General features: G+C 49.0%; 1 protein-coding gene across 16 annotated transcripts in view; it reads left to right on the forward strand.

Moving 5' to 3' along the window:
- The window catches only part of DOP1B (DOP1 leucine zipper like protein B), a 130,378-nt gene that overhangs the window by 69,878 nt on the left and 40,838 nt on the right, over positions 1-19,662 (forward strand). For all 16 annotated transcript variants that reach the window (XR_011255472.1, XR_011255473.1, XR_011255475.1 and 13 more), the window contains exons 15-19: positions 1,418-1,689; positions 12,485-12,637; positions 13,679-13,779; positions 14,980-15,170; positions 17,916-19,518. Coding sequence is in view for 7 of the 16 variants with exons in the window: in XM_069582234.1 (XP_069438335.1) it covers positions 1,418-1,689; positions 12,485-12,637; positions 13,679-13,779; positions 14,980-15,170; positions 17,916-19,518 (2,320 nt within the window). In the remaining 9 variants the exon portion in view is untranslated. The remainder of the gene's footprint in view (positions 1-1,417; positions 1,690-12,484; positions 12,638-13,678; positions 13,780-14,979; positions 15,171-17,915; positions 19,519-19,662) is intronic.

Here is a 19,662-nt window from a genome sequence, read left to right on the forward strand (position 1 = left end):
CATTTTAACTGATTACATCTGCAACCAGTTTCCCAAGAGGTTCATTCTGAGACCCTGCAGCTTTATAAACTTCAACATAAGAATTTCTGTGAGGGCGCAGTTCAGACTGTTACCGGCAGTACGTTAAGCCCGGGCTGCCATAACAAAATACTATACGCTGGGGGGTGCTTAAACCACAGAAATGTATTTTTTCACAGTTCTGGGTCTAGAAGTTCGAGATCAGGGTGCTAGCATAGTCCGCGTCTGGTGAGAGCTCTTCCCTGTGTTACAGACTGCCACCTTCTCACCATGTGTTCACATCCCGGGAGGTGTAGGGGGTCTCTCTGGTGTCTTCTAATAAGGGCTCCAATCCCATCATGTCAGCCACCCCTCAGGACCTCATCTAGACCCAGTCACTCCCATAGGTATTCCCCCCCCCCCTCCAAATACTGTTACCCTGGAGGGTTGGGGCATTCACATGTGAATTTCAGTCACATGCAGTTGAATCTATTACAGGCAGGGAACACTTTAAAGAAAAAAGCATCAAGGGGAAGGTATAAAAGAAGAGCGATCAAGTTGGTAGGAGCTGAGGGTGACGATTTCCCCTCTCATCGTCACCTTTGTTAAACGTCCCATGCAATGTGTCTTGACTCCCAAGCTGCAGATGACCGAATCGTTGAAAGAAATGCATTTAGAATTGATATCTTTGGTATATTTTTAGTCTCTTGTAAAGCTAATGCCATGTGCCCTACCACCAAGAGAACTTTGAAAACACATTTTGAGCTCTGCACCAACAAATGTAACTTTTACTATATGTACATTTTAACGAGTACTTTAATTCAGATTTTAATGTGTTTACTGTTTGTGTGTGTGGGGTGCTGCACTGGGTCTTTGTTGTGCACAGGCCCTTCATTGCTGCGACAGGGCTTTCTCTAGTTGCGGCGAGCAGGGGCTACTCTCTAGTTGTGGCATGCAGGCTTCTCACTGGGGTGGCGTCTCTTGTTGCAGAGCACAGGCTCCCGGGCGTGAAGGCTTCAGTCGTTGTAGGGTACAGGTTTAGTTGCCTCAAGGCATATGGGATCTTCCCAGACCAGGGATCCAACCCGTGTCCCGTGCCCTGGCCAGCAGATCCTTAACCACTGGGTCACAGGGAAAGTCCCATTTACAAAATTTTTTAAACAAGAGAAACATGTTTTGAATCATCTCAAAGCCCCAAGAGTGACATTTGTAGAACTTGAACCGTCTGTTAACACATGACTTTGGTCTCATCGGTCCCCTGGCCCTGAAGGGGGAGAGTGGAGCGTGTCACCACCAGAAGGTGGTCACACTGCTGTGCAGGTGGCCTCCCGGACCTGAAGGTCTTAGAGTCCGCAGGCTGGTGAGCCAGTCTCGAGAGGTTTTTGTGTGTCTCCGTCCTCTCTGGTTGGCTCCCTTTCAGGAGCTGGCGATTCCGGTTTTCCACCTTGGCTGAAGTCCCTGATGACCATCTCCTGCTGTGTGACTGACTGCTACCTCCAGAATGTGGCCATCTCCACCCTCCTCGAAGTGATCAACCACTCCCAGTCCCTCGCCCTCGTCATCGAAGACAAAATGAAACGCTATAAAAGCTCCGGACACAACCCATTTTTCGGCAAGCTGCAGATGGCGACGGTTCCTCCCATCGCCCCAGGAATACTGAAAGTCATTGCAGAGGAAACAGACTTCTATCAGGTATTTCCCACCGGGAAGAGGAAAGCTGGGACCCTGAGACCTTCTTCCCAGACTGTTTCTTTGCAGCTGTCCCTGAGGTTTTGGGGTTGGGGTGGGTGGATGTGTGTGTGTGTGTGTATTCGGTCAGTTGCTCAGTCATGTCCAACTCTTTGCCACCCCCATGGTCTGTAACCCACCCAGGCTCCTCTGTCCATGGAATTCTCCAGGCAAGAATACTGGAGGGGGTTGCCATTTCCTTCTCTAGAGGATCTTCCGAACCCAGCGATCAAAACCCTTATGTCTTGCATCTCCAGTGCTGACAGGCGGATTCTTTACCACTGTGCCACCTGGGAAGGCCTAAGGTTTTGGTGGTGGTGACAAAGAATATGGTGCCTTAGGTAGCAGCCAGAGAGGGTGGCTGGAGCCCTGGGCCTGCTTTATCTGTCTCTAACCCCAGCTCCTGGCAGTTTATGGCCCTGCAGCAAGTGTTCAGTAATATTTGTGTTCAGTGTTAGGCTGGCTGACTGGACTGCATAAGTAAGAATTGTTAACTTATCTAAATACACAGAAAGAGAAACTTTGTCCCGCTTTGTGAGATTTGAGGCTTTGAGGTTATTTAGCCTCAAGGAAAACTACAGTTTCTCAGTCATGTCTGACTCTGCGACCCCATGGACTGCAGCACGCCAGGCCTCCCTGTCCATCATCAACTCCCAGACTTTACTCAGACTGATGTTCATTGAGTCAGTGATGCCATCCCACCATCTCATCCTCTGTTGTCCCCTTCTCCTCTTGCCTTCAGTCTTTCCCAGCATCAGGGTCTTTTCAAATGAATCCGTTCTTCATGTTAGTTGGCCAAAATATTGGAGTTTCAGCTTCAACATCAGTTCTTCCAATGAACATTCAGGACTGATTTCCTTTAGGATGGACTGGTTGGATCTCCTTGCAGTCCAAGGGACTCTCAAGAGTCTTCTCCAACACCACAGTTCAAAAGCATCAATTCTTCAGCGCTCAGCTTTCTTTATAGTCTAGCTCTCACATCCATACATGACTACTGGAAAAACTGTAGCCTTGACTAGATGGACCTTTGTTGGCAAAGTAATGTCTCTGCTAAGAGCTTGCTCTAATTCATGTCCATTGAGTTGGTGAAGCCCTCCAACCATCTCTTCCTCTTAGAAAACTTAGTGCTTGTCAAATGTGAGAAAGCTTACTGCTGAAGATGGGGAGCAGGTGTTGTCCATCTTTCTTGGGGACAGAGTAAGAAAACAAGGTATTATAGGGCTCAATCAACTGCAAGAAGCTGAAAGCTATTCCAGCTAGCTCATGAAAAAAATACAACTGAGGTTTATTATAAAGATGGAGCCTGTGGAGGGCAGGGTTGGAAGTGGAATGCTGCTGGCGCTCACAGGTCTCACCTGGGGAGCTGTCAGAGCCCAAGGCTGCCTCCTTTCCATGTCTCCCTGCCAGCCAGGACCTAACCTGCTTGTCACTCGACCTTCAGTCAGCCTCAGGACCCTCAAGCTTGGTTGTCAGAGCTAATGACACTGGCGTCTCTGTTTCACAGTTCTGAGCTCGCCTGTCAAGGCTCTTAAATGGACAGTCAGCAGGGCACGCCTGGGTCAGGCGGCTTCTGCTGTCCAGTCGACCACAACAGTGACCCAGGCCAGGGTGGAGTGGTCGTGCGTTGTAGACAGGGACAGGACCACTCACCAGGGCCTGTAGGGGGAACCCGTTTCCCCTGAGGGTAGGAGGGGCTCCAGATGCCCTGCATACCCGGAGACCCTGAGGAAGAGAGATTCTCGATGCTTTATGTGAAGTGCTGGAAGTAAACTCTCCTTTGAGGTCTTGATAGCCTGTCCTCTGAACGGCTTTTGAAGTGGGCTGGCTTTTCACCTATTGGGTTGAACCCTCCTCAAGCAAGTCATGTAGCTGAAGCCATCTCCAGCTTGGTTCTGTCCCCCCACTTTTTTTTTTTTTTTTTGGCTCTGCTGGGCCTTAGTTGCAGCATGTAGGATCTACTTCCCTAACCACGGATCAAACCTGGGGTCCCCCTGCATTGGGAATGTGGAGGCTTAGCCACTGGACCACCAGGGAAGTTCTTTTTTTTTGTTAAGAGCATTATTTAAATATAATTCACCAATTTCAAGTTCATGATTCAGTGGTTTTTACTATATTCATAGAAATATGCCATTTTCCTTGTTTTCTGTATGTGATTTTTTTTCCCACCTGTTTCCTCTTTTTTATTTTCTTTTTCATAAAGTGCCCTTTTCCAGTGTAATGTTTTAATCCCCTTAATGATTTTTTTCAAAGTATTTTTGGAGTTGTTTCTTTTTGTCGCAAAGAGTCAGACACGACTTAGCGACTGAACTGAACTGAACGCTAAGGTTTACCATATGCATCTTATCAGAATTGACTTCACTTCCATTCTGAATTCCTGTGAGTTGCAGAAACATGCCTGGCAGGCTACAGTCCATGGGGTTGCAAAGAGTCAGACATGACTGGCTGATCCTTTTTCACCTCTTGAATAGCTCTGTTCCTCTTCCCTTTCTTGTGCCGTTATTAGGCATAATACATCTAGGTATGTTATAAACTGAACAAGATGTGGTTGTATAACCTTATGATATTTTAAGAACTTGGTAAAAGAAAAATAAGTATATATTCGTAGAGTTTGGTTGTTCACTTGCTTAGTTGTGTCCGACTCTGTGATCCCATGGACTGCATGCTTCCCTGTCATGCCAGGCTTCCCTGTCCTTCATAATCCCCTGGAATTTGCTCAGACTTGTGTCCACTGAATTGGTGATGCCATTCAACCATTTCATCCTCTGTCGTCCCCTTCTCCTCCCACCTTCAGTCTTGCCCAGAATCAGGGTCTTTTCCAACGAGTTGGCTCTTCTCATCAGGTGGCCAAAGTAGTGGAGCTTCAGCGTCAGTCCTTCCAATGAATATTTAGGACTGATCTCCTTTAGGATTGACTGGTTGGATCTCCTTGCCGTCCAAGGGACTCTCGAGAGTCTTCTCCAACACCACAGTTCAAAAGCATCCATTCTTCAGTGCTCAGCTTTCTTTATAGTCCAGCTCTCACATCCATACCTGACTACTGGAAAAACCATAAATTTGACTAGACGGACCTTTGTTGGCAAACTGACCTTTGTCTCTGCCTTTTAATATCCTGTCTAAGTTGGTCATAGCTTTTCTTCCAAGGAACAAACATCTTTTAATTTCATGGCTGCAGTCATCATTTGCAATGATTTTGAAGCCCAAGAAAATAAAGTCTGTCACTGTTTCCATTGTTTCCCCATCTGTTTGCCATGAAGTGATAGGACCGGATGCCATGATCTTCGTTTTCTGAATGTTGAGCTTTAAGCCATCTTTTTCACTCTCTCTGGCCTTCATCAGGAGGCTCGTTAGCTCCTCTTCTCTTTCTGCCATAAGGGTGGTGTCGTCTGCACATCTGAGGGTATGGGCATTCCTCCCGGCAGTCTTGATTGCGTCTTCAGGTTCATCCAGCCCGCCGTTTTATATGATGTGCTCTGCATACAGGCCTTCTCCGATGGCTCCGGTGGTAAAGAATCTGCCTGAAATGCAGGAAATCCAGGTTCAGTCCCTCGGTTGGGAAGATCCCCTGGAGGAAGGCATGACAACGCACTCCAGTATTGTTGCCTAGAGAATTTCGTGGACAGAGGAGCCTGGCAGACTGCAGTCCATGGGACTGCAGAGTCAGACACAACCTAGCGACTGATGCTCTCACACTCTGCGTGTGAGTTAAATAAGCACGGTGACCGTATACAGCCTCGACATGCTCCTTTCCAGACTTTGAGCCAGTCTGTTGTTGCATGTCCCCCTTCTGGCTCTCTTCACTGTGGGTTCACGTTTACATCCGGTGCTGTTCCTTTACTCCAGGCCAGCTTTGCTTGTGCTGTTGTGATACACTTTTCCACAAGTGATGGGACCAGCAGTGCGTGTGCCCCTATTGTTGTGCGCAACTGGTCTTTAAAATTATTTGTAAGAAGAAAAGAGAAGGAATATATGCATTAATGCTGTCTCTTTATAATTACATAATTACTTTTTCTGGTGCTCTTTGCTTTTTGTATGGATTCAGATAACTGTCTGGGGTCAATTATTTTCACCCTAAAGAACTTTTCCATTAGTCTTGTAAAGTAGAGCTGCTAGCAACAAAATTTGTTAGATTTTCTTTATCTAGAAATGTCTTTATTTTTCTTTCTTTTATGTAAGATAGATTTATGGGATATAAGATGTTTCTTTTTTTTTTTCTTTCAACACACTGAATATAAGAATAAGCCCACTTTAATCTTTTCCACATACACTTGATTATAAAATATTTCAAGCAGCACTTGTTTAATAATCCATAACAAATGCTCAACTAAATGTTTGAACCTGCATTTGAATGAATTGTTTGAATATGTCATTCACCAGTCTTCTGGCTTCCCTTGTTCCTGATGAAAAGTTGGCTATTACACCTTACTAGGGTTTGTTTGTAAATTATCAAATCAATTTTCTCTTGTTATTTTCAAGATTTTCTCTGTCCTTTTATCATTCTGCTAGGATGTGTCTGGGTGTGGATCTCTTTGTGTTTATCCTTCTTGGAATACATTGAGCTTCTTGGATATGTACATTGAGGTTTTTCATCAGATTTGGGAAGTTTTCAGCCCTCATTTCTTTAAATATCTTTCCTGCTCATTTCTTTTTCCTGGCCTGGCATTCTACTTATGTGCATGCTGGTGCTCTGCACGTTTCTCTAAGACTCAATTCATTTTTCATTATTTTTTTTTTCTATATACTTCAGATTTCATGATTTTTATCAATCTTTTTCACTGACTCTTCTGCTAGTTCAAATAAACTGTTGAGCCCTCTCTAGGGAATTTTTCATTTGTTATTGTACTTTCAACTCCAGAGTTTCCTTTTTATAATAATTTCTGACTTCTTATTGTTACTGTCTGTTTGATGAGGCATTGTCATCATACTTTTTTTTTTTCTTCTTTGAACATGGTTTCCTTTAGTTATTCAAACACATGTATAATGGCTCCTTTGAAGTCTTTGTTAAATCTGGTTCCTCTCTTGGCTTCTGCTGTCTGCTTCTTTAATCCCTGTGCGTGGGTCACATTTTCTGGTATCTCTGCCATGGCTTGTAACCTTTATTGAGGACTCAACATTTTAGATAATATATTGTTGTAACTTTGTGTTCTGGCACCTCCCTCCAACTCCCACTAGTGACTTGTTGTTATTGTTGTCTCTGTTGTTTGTTTAGTGACTTGACTGTTTTAGTTTGTTTCCCGTGCAGGGTGAGGCATTTAGTGCTGCTCCTTGGAGGCTGCTGGCTTAGGAATGTGCAGCCCCTCTTGAGATGATGGTGATTTTAGCAAGATTTTCGTTGACTTTCCCTGATTTCTGTTAAACTCTGTTGGTATCACCCCCAGATGTTCAGTTCAGTCGCTCAGTCGTGTCCGACTCTTTGCGACCCCATGAATCGTAGCATGTCAGGCCTCCCTGTCCATCATCACTGCCCAGAGTTCACTCAGACTCATGTCCATCGAGTCAGTGATGCCATCCAGGCATCTCATCCCCTGTTGTCCCCTTCTTTTCCTGCCCCCAGTCCCTCCCAGCATCAGAGTCTTTTCCAGTGAGTCAACTCTTCGCATGAGGTGGCCAAAGTACTGGAGTTTCAGCTTTAGCATCATTCCTTGCAAAGAAATCCCAGGGCTGATCTCCTTCAGAATGGACTGGTTGGATCTTCTTGCAGTCCAAGGGACTCCCTAGAGTCTTCTCCAACACCACAGTTCAAAAGCATCAATTCTTCGGCGCTCAGCCTTCTTTACAGTCCAACTCTCACATCCATACATGACCACAGGAAAAACCATAGCCTTGACTAGACGGACCTTTATTGGCAAAGTAACGTCTCTGCTTTTGAATATACTGTCTAGGTTGGTCATAACTTTTCTTCCACGGAGTAAGCGTCTTTTAATTTCATGGCTGCAGTCACCACCTGCAGTGATTTTGGAGCCCCCCAAAATAAAGTCTGACACTGTTTCCCCATGTATTTCCCATGAAGTGATGGGACCGGATGCCATGATCTTTGTTTTCTGAATGTTGAGCTTTAAGCCAACTTTTTCACTCTCCTTTTTCACTTTCATCAAGAGGCTCTTTAGTTCCTCTTCACTTTCTGCCATAAGGGTGGTGTCATCTGCGTATCTGAGGTTATTGATATTTCTCCCGACAATCTTGATTCCAGTGTGTGTTTCTTCCAGTCCAGCCTTTAGACTTCACTAATCACTGGATAATGGCTCTATTATTTTTAACAATGCCCTGGGGCACAAATTACTCCACAGCCTTGACTCAGGTAGGTTTTTTCTTTTAATGGTTCTTTATGTGTGTGTGTGTATGTAAATATATTATTTTTTGGCTGTGTTGGGTCTTAGTTGTGGCATGCAGGATCTTTGTTGTGATGTGTGGGCTTCTCTGTAGTTGCAGCTGCAGGCTTAGTTGCCCTGTGGCATGTGGGATCTTACTTCCCTACCCTGGGATGAATTCTTATCCCCTGCATTGGAAGGCAGATTCTTAACCACTGGGCCCCCAGGGAAGTCCCTGTCTCAAGTAGTTTTTTTGAGGCCAGTCTTAGAGATTTGTTTTGACACAGGAGGATTTTTCCTAGTTCTCTGTGTCCCTGTTAGCTCAGTTGGTAAAGAATCCGCCTGCAATGCAGGAGACCCTGGTTCAATTCCTGGGTCGGGAAGACCCACTGGGGAAGTGACAGGGTACCCACTCCAGTGTTCTTGGGCTTCCCTTGTGGCTTAGCTGGTAAAGAATACTCCTGCAATGTGGGAGACCTGGGTTCAATCCCTGGGTTGGGAGGATCCCCTGGAGAAGGGAAAGGCTAACCACTCCAGTATTCTGCCTGGAGAATTCCATGGACTGTAGAGTCCATGGGGTTGCTGAGCGACTTTAATAAAATAAGATGTGTCCCTGTTTATTTCTGGTAAATGAGCTGGCCTTTGGTGTAGCTTGTTGCTATCATGGAGCTAGCAGCCTCCTCTTAATTACTTACCATTAAAATCTCTTGTTATATCTGAGAGCACTCCTAGCTTGACCTCATCCTACACTCTGTTCCCTTATAGAGAGCTGTGCAACTCTGTTTTGTGACCCACCTCTCCCCCTGGGCAAAATCTCTGAATTCTATTGTCCAACTGGGTCAGTTGTCTGCTTCTCTTGGTGTGATTTCCTTGCGGGTTGCTGGGCAGAGTGGTGGCCTCTGGTCTTCTGGGTGTGCCTCTTTTCATCTCCTAATGAGTGATGAGTGTTTTTAGCCTGCTATGCTTAGATAGAGCCTCCACCCAAGAGCCAAGGCAGAGGAGTAAGATACTGGCGGCCTGTTCCTCCCAGGGAGATACAAAAGCCTTATTATTAGCTGGGGGAGCTGGGAGGAGAGGAGGCCCACCTTCCTGGCCACCCCCTACCAAGTCAAGCTGGACTAGAGGTGGACGGGGTCCTAGTTGAAGTGCCATAGACTTATTGCTTCTTGTGTTGGAATTTTTGTAGATTCTCTCGAGTTTTTCCTCATTTCTTGAATGCCCTTAGGATACTGTCCAGCAACTCTAAATCGCTGGCTGTTTTCTTTCTCTATAATTTTCACTGGCAGAGGGTCCATGGTATGTTCAGTCTAGCCCCATTCATGATGTTGGGTCCTGGCAGATTCTGGATTTAGTTGCTCTTCAGCTTCTTCTCCTTGTTTTCCCTCTCTTCCTTCCTACCAAAGTTGAGTCACAGTATAGATCTTGACTCTGTAGAACTTGGAACCACGGTGACTGGGCAGATCTTTTTCCCTGGTCCCGCATATATCACAGAGTTTGGCATAGCTACATCACAGGCACAGAGAGGAAAAGAGAAGAAAGAATTTCATCCATGAATTCTTGGAAGGCTATTAATAGAATGAGAATGATAGCACTCAGTACTTTCCTCTTGTTTGGGTATGCTTTTATGAGTTCTTTCTGAAGCCTTGATTTTTATTTTGATTCAGATTTATGCACCTGAGCACGTGCTACTTGCCAAGCACTGGAGCATATGTTATATATTAATGTTACCAGGTTCTCAAGAATGAGACAGGGCTGGAGCCTGGCCACATTGAGATGCTGGAACTAGAGACGGTAAAGCAACCTATACACTCAGCCAGGGTGCGCCCCAGGTTCTCAGACTCCAGGCGTCAGGCTAGTTCCAGATCCTCTAGCCTTTTTCTCGTTCCCGTGGAATAGCTTACATACCAACGTTCATTCTGCCTACAGTGCCAGCAAGAGTAAGGTCAGATGTCCCAAGAGTGCCCTGCCCTTTCTAAGTAGTAATGGCAGATTGCCAGCCACTAAGAAAATGTCCAGCACATAGGGACCAAGAAGGCAAAGATGAATGGGCAGGCATGTTTTTTTGTGTGTGATCAATGTCAAGTCTCAAAAACCCTCCAAAAAACCTTAAAATCTTCCAGATGGAGCATCTTACACATAAATTTGTACTAGGGACTGCAAGTAAAGGGACTACTTTATTTTATTTGGAAATGACTTGGCTATTCAATAAACTTTCATCACTTAGTTTAGCACAAACCCTAGAAATATAACTTACCCTGATCTGGAGAGACTATTTTAGACAGACATTCCTGAAGCATAATTATTCTTAATAAAGTTTATCTAAAAGCTCATATTTCATTTACATTTTTTAGAAGTTTCTTCGCTCGAGGTTCCTTCCTTGCTGACAAACTTGTAAAAGATATAACAATATACAACTTTTATTAAACCTTCAGTTCAGTTCAGTCGCTCAGTCATGTCTGACTCTTTGCAACCCCATGGACTGCAGCACACCTGGCCTCCCTGTCCATCACCAACTCCCGGAGCTTACTCAAACTCATGTCCATTGAGTCGATGATGCCACCCAACCATCTCATCCTCTGTCATCCCCTTCTCCTCCCACCTTCAATCTTTCCCAGCATCAGGGTCTTTTCAAATGAGTCAGTTCTTTGCATCAGGTGGCCAAAGTATTAGAGTTTCAGCTTCAGTATCAGTCCTTCCAAGAAGGTCAATATATAAGATTTCGGTGAAGGAGGAGTTTAGTGCAAGGAAGCGCTTACTTTACAAGAGGTTTTCTGCTAGTCAGGAGGAGCTGATGTCACCACGAAGGGACTTAGTGCTTTTCTAGATATGAAAGTGAAAGTCGCATCCAACTCTTTGTGAGCCCACGGACTATACAGTCCATGGAATTCTCCAGGCCAGAATACTGGAGTGGGTTGCCTCTCCCTTCTCCAGGGGATCTTCCCAACCCAGGGATCAAGCCCAGGTCTCCTGCATTGCAGGCGGATTCTTTACCAGCTGAGCTACCAGGGAAGCCCTTTCTAGATATGAAGAGATGCAAAGGTGGGGATCAGTTCAAGTCAGTTCTTGAAAATATCTGACTATCTAAAGACCTGTCCCATCATCAGATTCCCTGGAGCACAGGGCTCCCCCCTCCACCCTGGTCAGCAGCTGCGGCAGCACAGGGTTCAGCCTCCGGAGAGGCAGATGGCAAACGCCCGTCGTTCTGTTGCTGCCAGTGCTCTTGGCAAGTGTCAATTTGCAATTGACAGAATGTTTGTATGAAGTTTACGTGTAACTTGATAATTGGAAATCACATTTCCTTAAGTGAAAAATAAATAATGGTTAGGGTCTCAGGCCAGTCAGAGATTAATTTGATCTGTGCAAAGAAGAATTTTGTCAAACAGAAATGTGTTAGTCGCTCACGTCGTGTCCGACTCTTTGCGACCCCATGGACTGTAGCCCGCCAGGCTCCTCTGTCCATGAGATGACAGAGTCTCCCCTCTGTCATCTGAGACTGATGGCAGTCTCACCTCTTTGCAGGTGAGAACACTGGCATGAGTAACCATTTCGTTTCCAGGGCATCTTCCCAACCCAGGGATCAAACCCATGTCTCCTGTACTGCAGGCAATTTCCTTACCATCTGAGCAACCAGGGAAGCTCAGAAATAAATGAGTCAAAAGAAGTTCTTTGATATACAAGGTCTCTAAAACATAATCTGTGAGACATCATCTTTTTCTATGACCCCCCAAAAAAATGCCTTCAGAAATTCCCCCTCCTAGGAGTGGGAATCAGCCTTCTTTTTGAGTCTCACCCTGGTTGGTCCCTCTGGTGTCCCCGGGAACTTGGGAAGGGGCTACAGTCACTCACAGACATTACACGTTTTAAGAGCCAAGATCAGAGTTGAGTAGATGAAGGACTTGATCCTGCAATATAGTTTGGGCCCTGAAGATGAGCCCGGCCTCTGTTACAGCATTGAGCGTAGAAATGGGAAGAAGCAAGTTTGTGGGATTAAATCTGAACACCAGTTAGAGCCAACCACCGGTGGTAGGGTGCTAAGGTGTCTACCCTAGGACAGTGACCACCACAGATCCCCCCAAACTTCCTAGAGGACGCAACCCTGGCACCCCAGCACCAGCTCGGAGGGAGCCTTGTTGTGTGCTGATTGAGAGGACGTCTCCATTGTCAACAGGTGCCTGCTGCTAGGTGGTTCCCCTCTGAAAGCGGAGGTCTGAGCTAGAGCTGCAGTGTCCTGCATTGCTGACCCCTACATTTCACATGTGCCGTTCCCCTTACCCAGTGGCTCCTGAGGGGACTGTGAGGTGGTTCGTTTCGCCTGGCAGTGGTGGTTCTTTGTGTATTAAGGATGCTCGCCTAGCAAAGGTAGGCAGGAACAGGCAGCTGGGGGCCAGACTGGCCTGCCAAAGGAGGAAAGGGGCAGGACTTGGCGATGTTCACCCAGTCTCCCCTCTGTCCAGAGGGTGGCTCATGTGCTTTGGAATCAGCTGAATAAGGAGACCCAGGAGCATCACATCACGTGCGTGGAGTTGTTCTACCGGCTGCACTGCCTGGCCCCCACGGCCAACGTCTGCGAGGACATCATCTGCCACGCCCTCCTGAACCCCGACAAGGTGAGTCTCTGCAGCCGGCGACCTCCGTCTGACTCTGGTCCTGACACCCGCCCGCCCCCGGGGCCCAGGTGTCACGTGGTGGCATGCGTTAAGTCATTCAGTCGTGTCTAACTCTTTGTGGCCCTACAGACTGTAGCCCGCCAGGCTCCTCTGTCCGTGGGATTCTCCAAGCATGAATACTGGAGAGGGTTGCCATGCTCTCCTCCAGGGGATCTTCCCAACCCAGGGATCGAACCCGAGTCTCTCACGTTGCAGGCGGATTCTTTACCATCTGAGCTTTCAGGGAAGCCCTCAGGCAGACTCACCTGTATCCGACAGGAGCCATTCTGGGGCGCAGTGGACATCCTGTTTAACAGGCAGGGGTGTTGCATCAGCAGCATTTTAATACATCAGTAATTTCAGGCCTGGAAGGCCCGCAGAAGCACGAGCCACCCAGTGTGTTGCATTAAAGCTTACCAGGAGCGTCTGCCCAGGCTCCCGTGATGCTTGCAGGGCCCCCAGAGCTCTGGGGGAAGCAGGCAGCTGCGGAGAATGTGTCACCCCTGGAGCCCTGGCTCTGCCCTGCTGTCAGGGCCTGTCCTCTAAGCTGGGGCCCCCAAGCTCCAGGCCTCAGGCCAGGGCCTGCCGTCAGGTCAGCGGTGGTACTGAGTGAGAGATGAAGGGCACAGTAGCTGTCATGAGCATGGAGCCCTTCCGGAACCATCTCCCGTCTGACCGCAGTCCATGGGGAAATGTTGCCTTCCGTGAGACCGGTGCCAGAGAGGTTGGGGAGGGCGCTGCCAGGGGCCACGAGGAGGTCATGCCCCGTGTTCTTCTCCAGCCGCAGGCCTGGCTGTGGCCCTGGACTCTGGTTATCGTGGAGTCCGGAACACGGACTGCCCCTCCAGACACCAGGCCCCTTAGCTCAGGCACCTCTGCCCTGCTTGCCCTCTTTCCGCTGAATTCTCGTCTGTCATTTAAATGGGGCTCGTGACCACTGAGAACGCCGTTCTGTTAAGAAAGAAGCCAGGCGCCTCACTCCCGTTTTCTCTCCTGTTCAAGGGAACCAGGTTGGAAGCTCTGTTTCGATTTTCTGTCATCTGGCACCTGACCAGAGAGATCCAGGGCAGCAGAGTGACGTCTCACAATCGCTCCTTTGACAGGTGACAGGGACTTTTTTTTTTTTTTTTAATAACAACCCTTAAAGGAAAAGGACACTTTGGGGAGGTGCTGGGTCAGTGTGCCAGGCTAGGATCGGGGAGATGCATGAAACAGAAACCACCCCCCGCCCCCACCCCGTGTTCTTGATGCAGAGAGATTCCTGGGGTCCTCTCAGTGAATTCAGGCCAGACAGGTGTGACTACCTCATAGGGGGTTTCTTACCTTGATCTTGAAGGGAGGAAGCCCTGCATGCCTCAGAGTCACCTGAGGAGCTGGCGGAACAAGCCCCCCAAGGGGGCTTGGTAGGAAGATGAGGAGGGGTAAATCTTGGCTGGGCTTCCCCGGCAGCTCAGTGGTAAAGAACCCACCTGCCAGTCAGTGCAGGAGATGCAGGTTCGATCCCCCGGTCAAGAAGATCCCCTGAAGAAGGGAAAGGCAACCCACTCCAGTATTCTTGCCTGGGAAATCCCATGGACAGAGGGGCCTGGCAGGCTACCATCCTTGGGGTTGCAAAGAGTAGGACGCAACAGAGCATGCACACACGTGTATCTTAACTGGGGTGGCGGCCACACTGGGTGTGTGCAGCTGCGATGTCCTCAATCCCAGGCCCCAAACCATGCGTTTTATTACAGGCATGTTCTGTTCTACATTGGTTTTCAAAAATCCCCCACCTTGTTTCTTGTAAGCTTCCCTGGTGGCTCAGAGGGTAAAGTGTCTGCCTGCAAGGTGGGAGACCTGGGTTCGATCCCTGGGTCGGGATGATGCCCTGGAGAAGGAAATGGCAACCCGCTCCAGTATTCTTGCCTGGAAAATCCCGTGGACGGAGGAGCCTGGTAGGCTACAGTCTGTGGGGTCACAAGGAGTCGGACACGACTGAGCGATGTCATTTTCGTTTTTATCTTGTTCCTGGAGCCCTAGATGTGGGGTCAGACACGCAGCCTTGGAGAGATTCCAGCTGGTCCTAATGTACCACACCTGCCCCCCATTTGTGAGGAGGCCCAGGCATCAGCATTTTTTAAAGCTCCCCTGACTTAGCAACTCAGCAACAAGCCAGCAACAGTGACCCTAGCTGGAAGCAGGGTTGACCTTATGGTCCTCATCTGCCTGGGCCTGCAAGTCCAGCCTCCCCGGGTAGAACTCCCCAAGGGTGTCCTGACCGCCCTGACGGTGCGCATCCACACCCCGCCCCACCCCCGTGGCAGGTCGTTGTTCGTGGTGCTGGACAGCCTGGGCAGCTCGGATGGGGCCATCGGGGCCGCCGCCCAGGGCTGGCTGGTGCGGGCTCTCTCCCTGGGCGACGCGGCCCGCATCCTAGAGCCCGTGCTCCTGCTGCTGCTGCAGCCCAAGACCCAGCGGACCGCCATCCACTGCCTCACGCGGGAGAACTCGGCGGGTGAGCACACCATGCGGGGGCCAGGCTGGCCCTGCATCCCGGGGACCCTGGGCCCAGGGGGAGGGAAGGGGCGGCTAGGGCCTCCCTGCCACCCTGGGGCCTCAGTCAAGGCATTCAGACCAACAGGATGGTTTCACCAGGTTCGAAAAGTGGGGGAAGTACTTTGTGGGGCCTCCTAAAATTTCCGGATCAGATGAACCAGCACTTAGAAATGCTAAGTCGTAGGTTTGTTGTTTTCACTGAAAAATATATAATTTTTTTTTATATATTAAAAAGGAAAATACTAGCAACCCATGTTCCAATAAATATAGCTGATTCTTGGTTCTTTTGCTGGAGAAAGCACTTCAAGCGCATCCAAGGTAGTAGGAGAGAAAACAGACCATCCACTTGAAGGTCTTCAAGGCCACCTCTTCACTTAGGAAGGAAGTCTGAGGTCTGGTGTGAAGGTCATTTTGGGCTGCCCAGGCTAGCTCTTCTCAGACCTGGGATGGGAGAGCAGAGGTTTTTCCCAGGTATGAATGGTCAAGCGTGTCGAAACCTGCATGTAAGCTAATCAGTTGCGCTATATAAAAATCACTTCTGCTCAAGAACTGTCAACAAGGTAAGTGGTTTCTGTCTGCTCTCCAGGGTTCTTTCCAGCTAACCTAAAATCAGAGAAGTAGAAGAAACAGACCTCTGGGCTCTGAGAATTTTCAGAGGCATCTTTAACTAAATTTTAAAGAATAGAGGAGAGGCAGGAAAAGGAAAAGAAAGACTGAAATGAAACAGATGATTTCATTGATGAATACCTAGCACAGTTTATGGTCTACCATCACTTCCCACAATAGGTGGATTTTATGATTTCCTGCAGTTAGTTCTCTAAGCAATGGCTTTACAGACTTTGACTAGTTTGTTTAGCTTAGTGGGTTGTAAATACTCAGTGTTCGTCAGTCTCATCTTACGGAGGAATGCAGCCCAACACCTAAGTAAGCAAAGATTCCCAGGTGGCTGCCTCTCTTTACAAGATTCCGTCCTTAAAAACTAGGAGGCATTTTATTACTCCACACTTAGAAGAAAGTAAAATACAAAGAACTGTAAACTAAGTACCTTCTTAAAAGTTTGATCTGCATTTATGGCAGCTCAATTTTGAAGCATTTCTTTGCTTTAACAAGAAACTCTACAGCCCGTCAGGTGTTAAAAGTCTCGGGGCACTTCTTGCTGCGTCTTCTAATTCCTGTCTAATGCTACCTGAAAAATTTAAGGAAAAATGTGTCTTCTCTGCCCTGTTCGCTCCCTGGAAACAACCAGAAGGGTTGTACTTCCCCTCCTTGCTATTGCGGTAGTCCTTTGGAAATCTCATTTTTAAATACTGTTTAAAGTGGAACAACAGGAAGCTCATATTTCTAATATCTTATCCTTCCTTCTTTCCTAACCTGGCTTAATGTTCATGGAATAGATTTGTTGAAAGCTGCCTATTAAAAATGTTTGGCAGTGCCGAAGACATCTGGCTTTTCACTCCTTTTTAAAAGAGACCTGAGCACGTTAAAGCGTTGTCTGTGTTCTGATCTCAGAGGTACTGACAAGTGCATATTTTAAAAATCGGAGTAATCGGGAAATAAAAGCACAAATAAAGTCCCTTGCCACGCCAGCCAGTAGAGCACTTTACAGTTAATGGTTCAGCAGATATCCTCCCAGACATTTCCGTAGTTGTGTATTACAGACACTCTCCCCTAAGCGGACTTTTTGTGAACAGCATGATTCTGCAGCTTGCTGTTTTGAGTACTCAATGTACTCTGTACTTTGCTCCATATCAGTGCATGTAGGTGTGTCTTTAGGAAACCCAGCAGTAGCCTCTGCAGGCCTGCACCATGAGGTTCAGTCCTCGTACTTGCAGATGCTTTGTTTGTCTTTATACAGCACATTTCAGCGATACCCTTTCAGTTTTGAAAAACCTTCTGTTGACGTTTCTGTAGGGTACCTTTTTTTGAAAGGAAAGTTGTGGGAGAAAACGATAGGCATTTTTATAGATCACCCTTCCCCTAAACTTGGTGTATTTATATTTTCTATGAAAGTATAACTAAATTACCCAATTTCTTGAACATTTTAAAAGACCTGTTCACTTTGCTTTGTCTGACTTCCATCTGTTATGTAACCTAGACTCTACTATTATCGTTGCATTCAGGAACTATATTTTGTTTTTTTCATGCTTTATTTTTTATTGCAATATCCTTGATTTACAGTGCTACACAAGTTTCATGTGCACAGCTTAGTGATTCATGATTTTTAAAGGTTACACTCCCATTTGTGCGCTTCCCTGGTGGCTCAGTTGGTGAAGAATCCGCCTGCAATGCGGTAGACCCAGGATGGATCCCTGGGTGGGGAAGATCCCCTGGAGAAGGAAATGGCAGCCCACTCTAGTATTCTTGCTTGGAGAATTCCAGGGACAGAGGAGCCTGGTGGGCCACAGTCCTACGGGATCTTGAAGAGTCAGACACTGCTGAGCCTCTGAGCATACTCAATTTATAGTTATTATATCATATTGGTTATATTCTCTATGTGAAAGTGAAAGCCACTCTGCCGTCCATGAAATTCTCCAGGATTATCCCAACCCATCCAGATATTGCCAAGAATTTGTCTTGCCCCTTCCCCACCCCCATGGAGCGTTTTACTAATATTGATCTTGCTGCCTCCCTTTAAGACCAAGATCACGGTGGAACTGAACTAACCCTTCTGTTCTCAAGCTGTCTGTCATTCCATCCCTTGCAGAAGACTGGCACCGCTGGCTCAACAGGAAGCAAGCCTCATTCGCTGAGGCATGGGCCGCACCCGAGCTGCCAGAGGATGGCTGTGAAGATGGCGCGCCCCTGAGCCAGCTCACCACGGTGGACCGCGAGGCCATCTGGGCCGAGGTGGAGACGGAGCCAGAGGCGCGCCCAACGGGCGGCGAGCCCCACGAGCATGACCGCCCCATGCGCCTCGAGGACCTGCTGGACGGGCAGGCCCACACAATCGCCGAGGACGGCAGCGAGCGCACCGAGTCGGCGGACACGAGCTCTGGCGCCACGGACAGCAGCGAGAACACGTCCTCCGTCTCCTCGCCGGCGCATGACCCGCAGGAGCTAAGCGGTGGCGAGCAGTGCTGTGCGCCCCTGGCCGCGGCCACCCGGGCCCCTGGCCCGCAGGCGGGCGGCCCCACATGCCTGGCGCGCGCAGACTCGGACCGGACCCAGGCCTCGGAGTCGCTGCCGTCCAGCGACGAGGAGGCAGCCGCGGAGCTGCAGGCGCTGACGGCAGCCCGGCTGCGGAAGCAGCAGCGCGAGAGGCAGGCAATGCTGGAGGCGCTATTCGCGCACATCCTGCTCTATCTGCAACCCTACGACTCGCGGCGGGTGCTCTACGCCTTCTCGGTGCTGGAGACTGTGCTCAAAACCAACCCGCGCGAGTTCATCGAGGCCGTGTCCAGGACCAGCGTGGACACCAGCGCCACGGCACACCTCAACCTCATCTCTAACCTCCTGGCCCGCCACCAGGAGGCCCTGGCGGGCCAGAGCTTCTACGGCAAGCTCCCCAGCCAGCCCCCTAGTGCTTGCCCGCACTCGCTGCTCATCGAGCTCCTCACCTACCTGTGCCTCAATTTCCTCCGCAGCTATTACCCTTGCTCCCTGAGGGTCTCTCACCGGGACATCCTGGGCAACCGGGACGTGCAGGTCAAGAGTGTGGAGGTCCTGATCAGGGTGATGACGCAGCTGGTCTCGGTGGCCAAGGCGGCCGAGGGCAAGAACGTGGAGTTCATCCAGGGCCTGCTGCAGAGATGCCGGGTCCAGGAGTTCGTCCTGCTCTCGCTGTCCGCCTCCATGTACACAAGCCAGAAGCGCTATGGGCTGGCCACTGCTGCGCCGGGCGGAGCCCTGCAGGAGGAGGGCGTGCTAGAGGAACACGTCATCAACCTGGGCCAGGACCAGATCTGGAGCGAGCACCCGCTGCAGATCGAGCTGCTGAAGCTGCTGCAGGTGCTCATCGTGCTGGAGCACCACCTGGGCCAGGCGCCTGAGGAGGCGGAACAGCTGCCCGACCTGCCCCGGGAGTGGCGACGGGCCCTGAACTTCCAGCAGGCCATCAGCGCCCTGCAGTACGTGCGGCCCCACCCACTCACGTCACAGGGGCTGCTGGTGGCCGCCGTGGTCAGGGGCCTGCAGCCAGCCTATGGCTACGGCATGCACCCGGCCTGGGTAAGCCTGGTCACGCATTCCTTGCCGTACTTCGGAAGGTCCCTGGGCTGGACAGTAACACCCTTCCTCGTCCAGATCTGCAAAAACTTGGATGAGCTGGTCAAGCAGTATGAGAGCGAGTCAGCGAAGCTGTCCATCAGGTATAGTGAGCCTTGAGGCAACTGGTGCTTGGGTGCTAAGTCCCTTCAGTCGTGTCCGACTCTTCTGAGACCCTGTGGAGTAGCCCGCCAGGCTCCTCTGTCCATGGGATCCTCCAGGCAAAGATTCTGGAGTGGGTTGCCATT

Source organism: Ovis canadensis, chromosome 1, assembly GCF_042477335.2.
Source record: "Ovis canadensis isolate MfBH-ARS-UI-01 breed Bighorn chromosome 1, ARS-UI_OviCan_v2, whole genome shotgun sequence".
Taxonomy (NCBI): domain Eukaryota; kingdom Metazoa; phylum Chordata; class Mammalia; order Artiodactyla; family Bovidae; genus Ovis; species Ovis canadensis.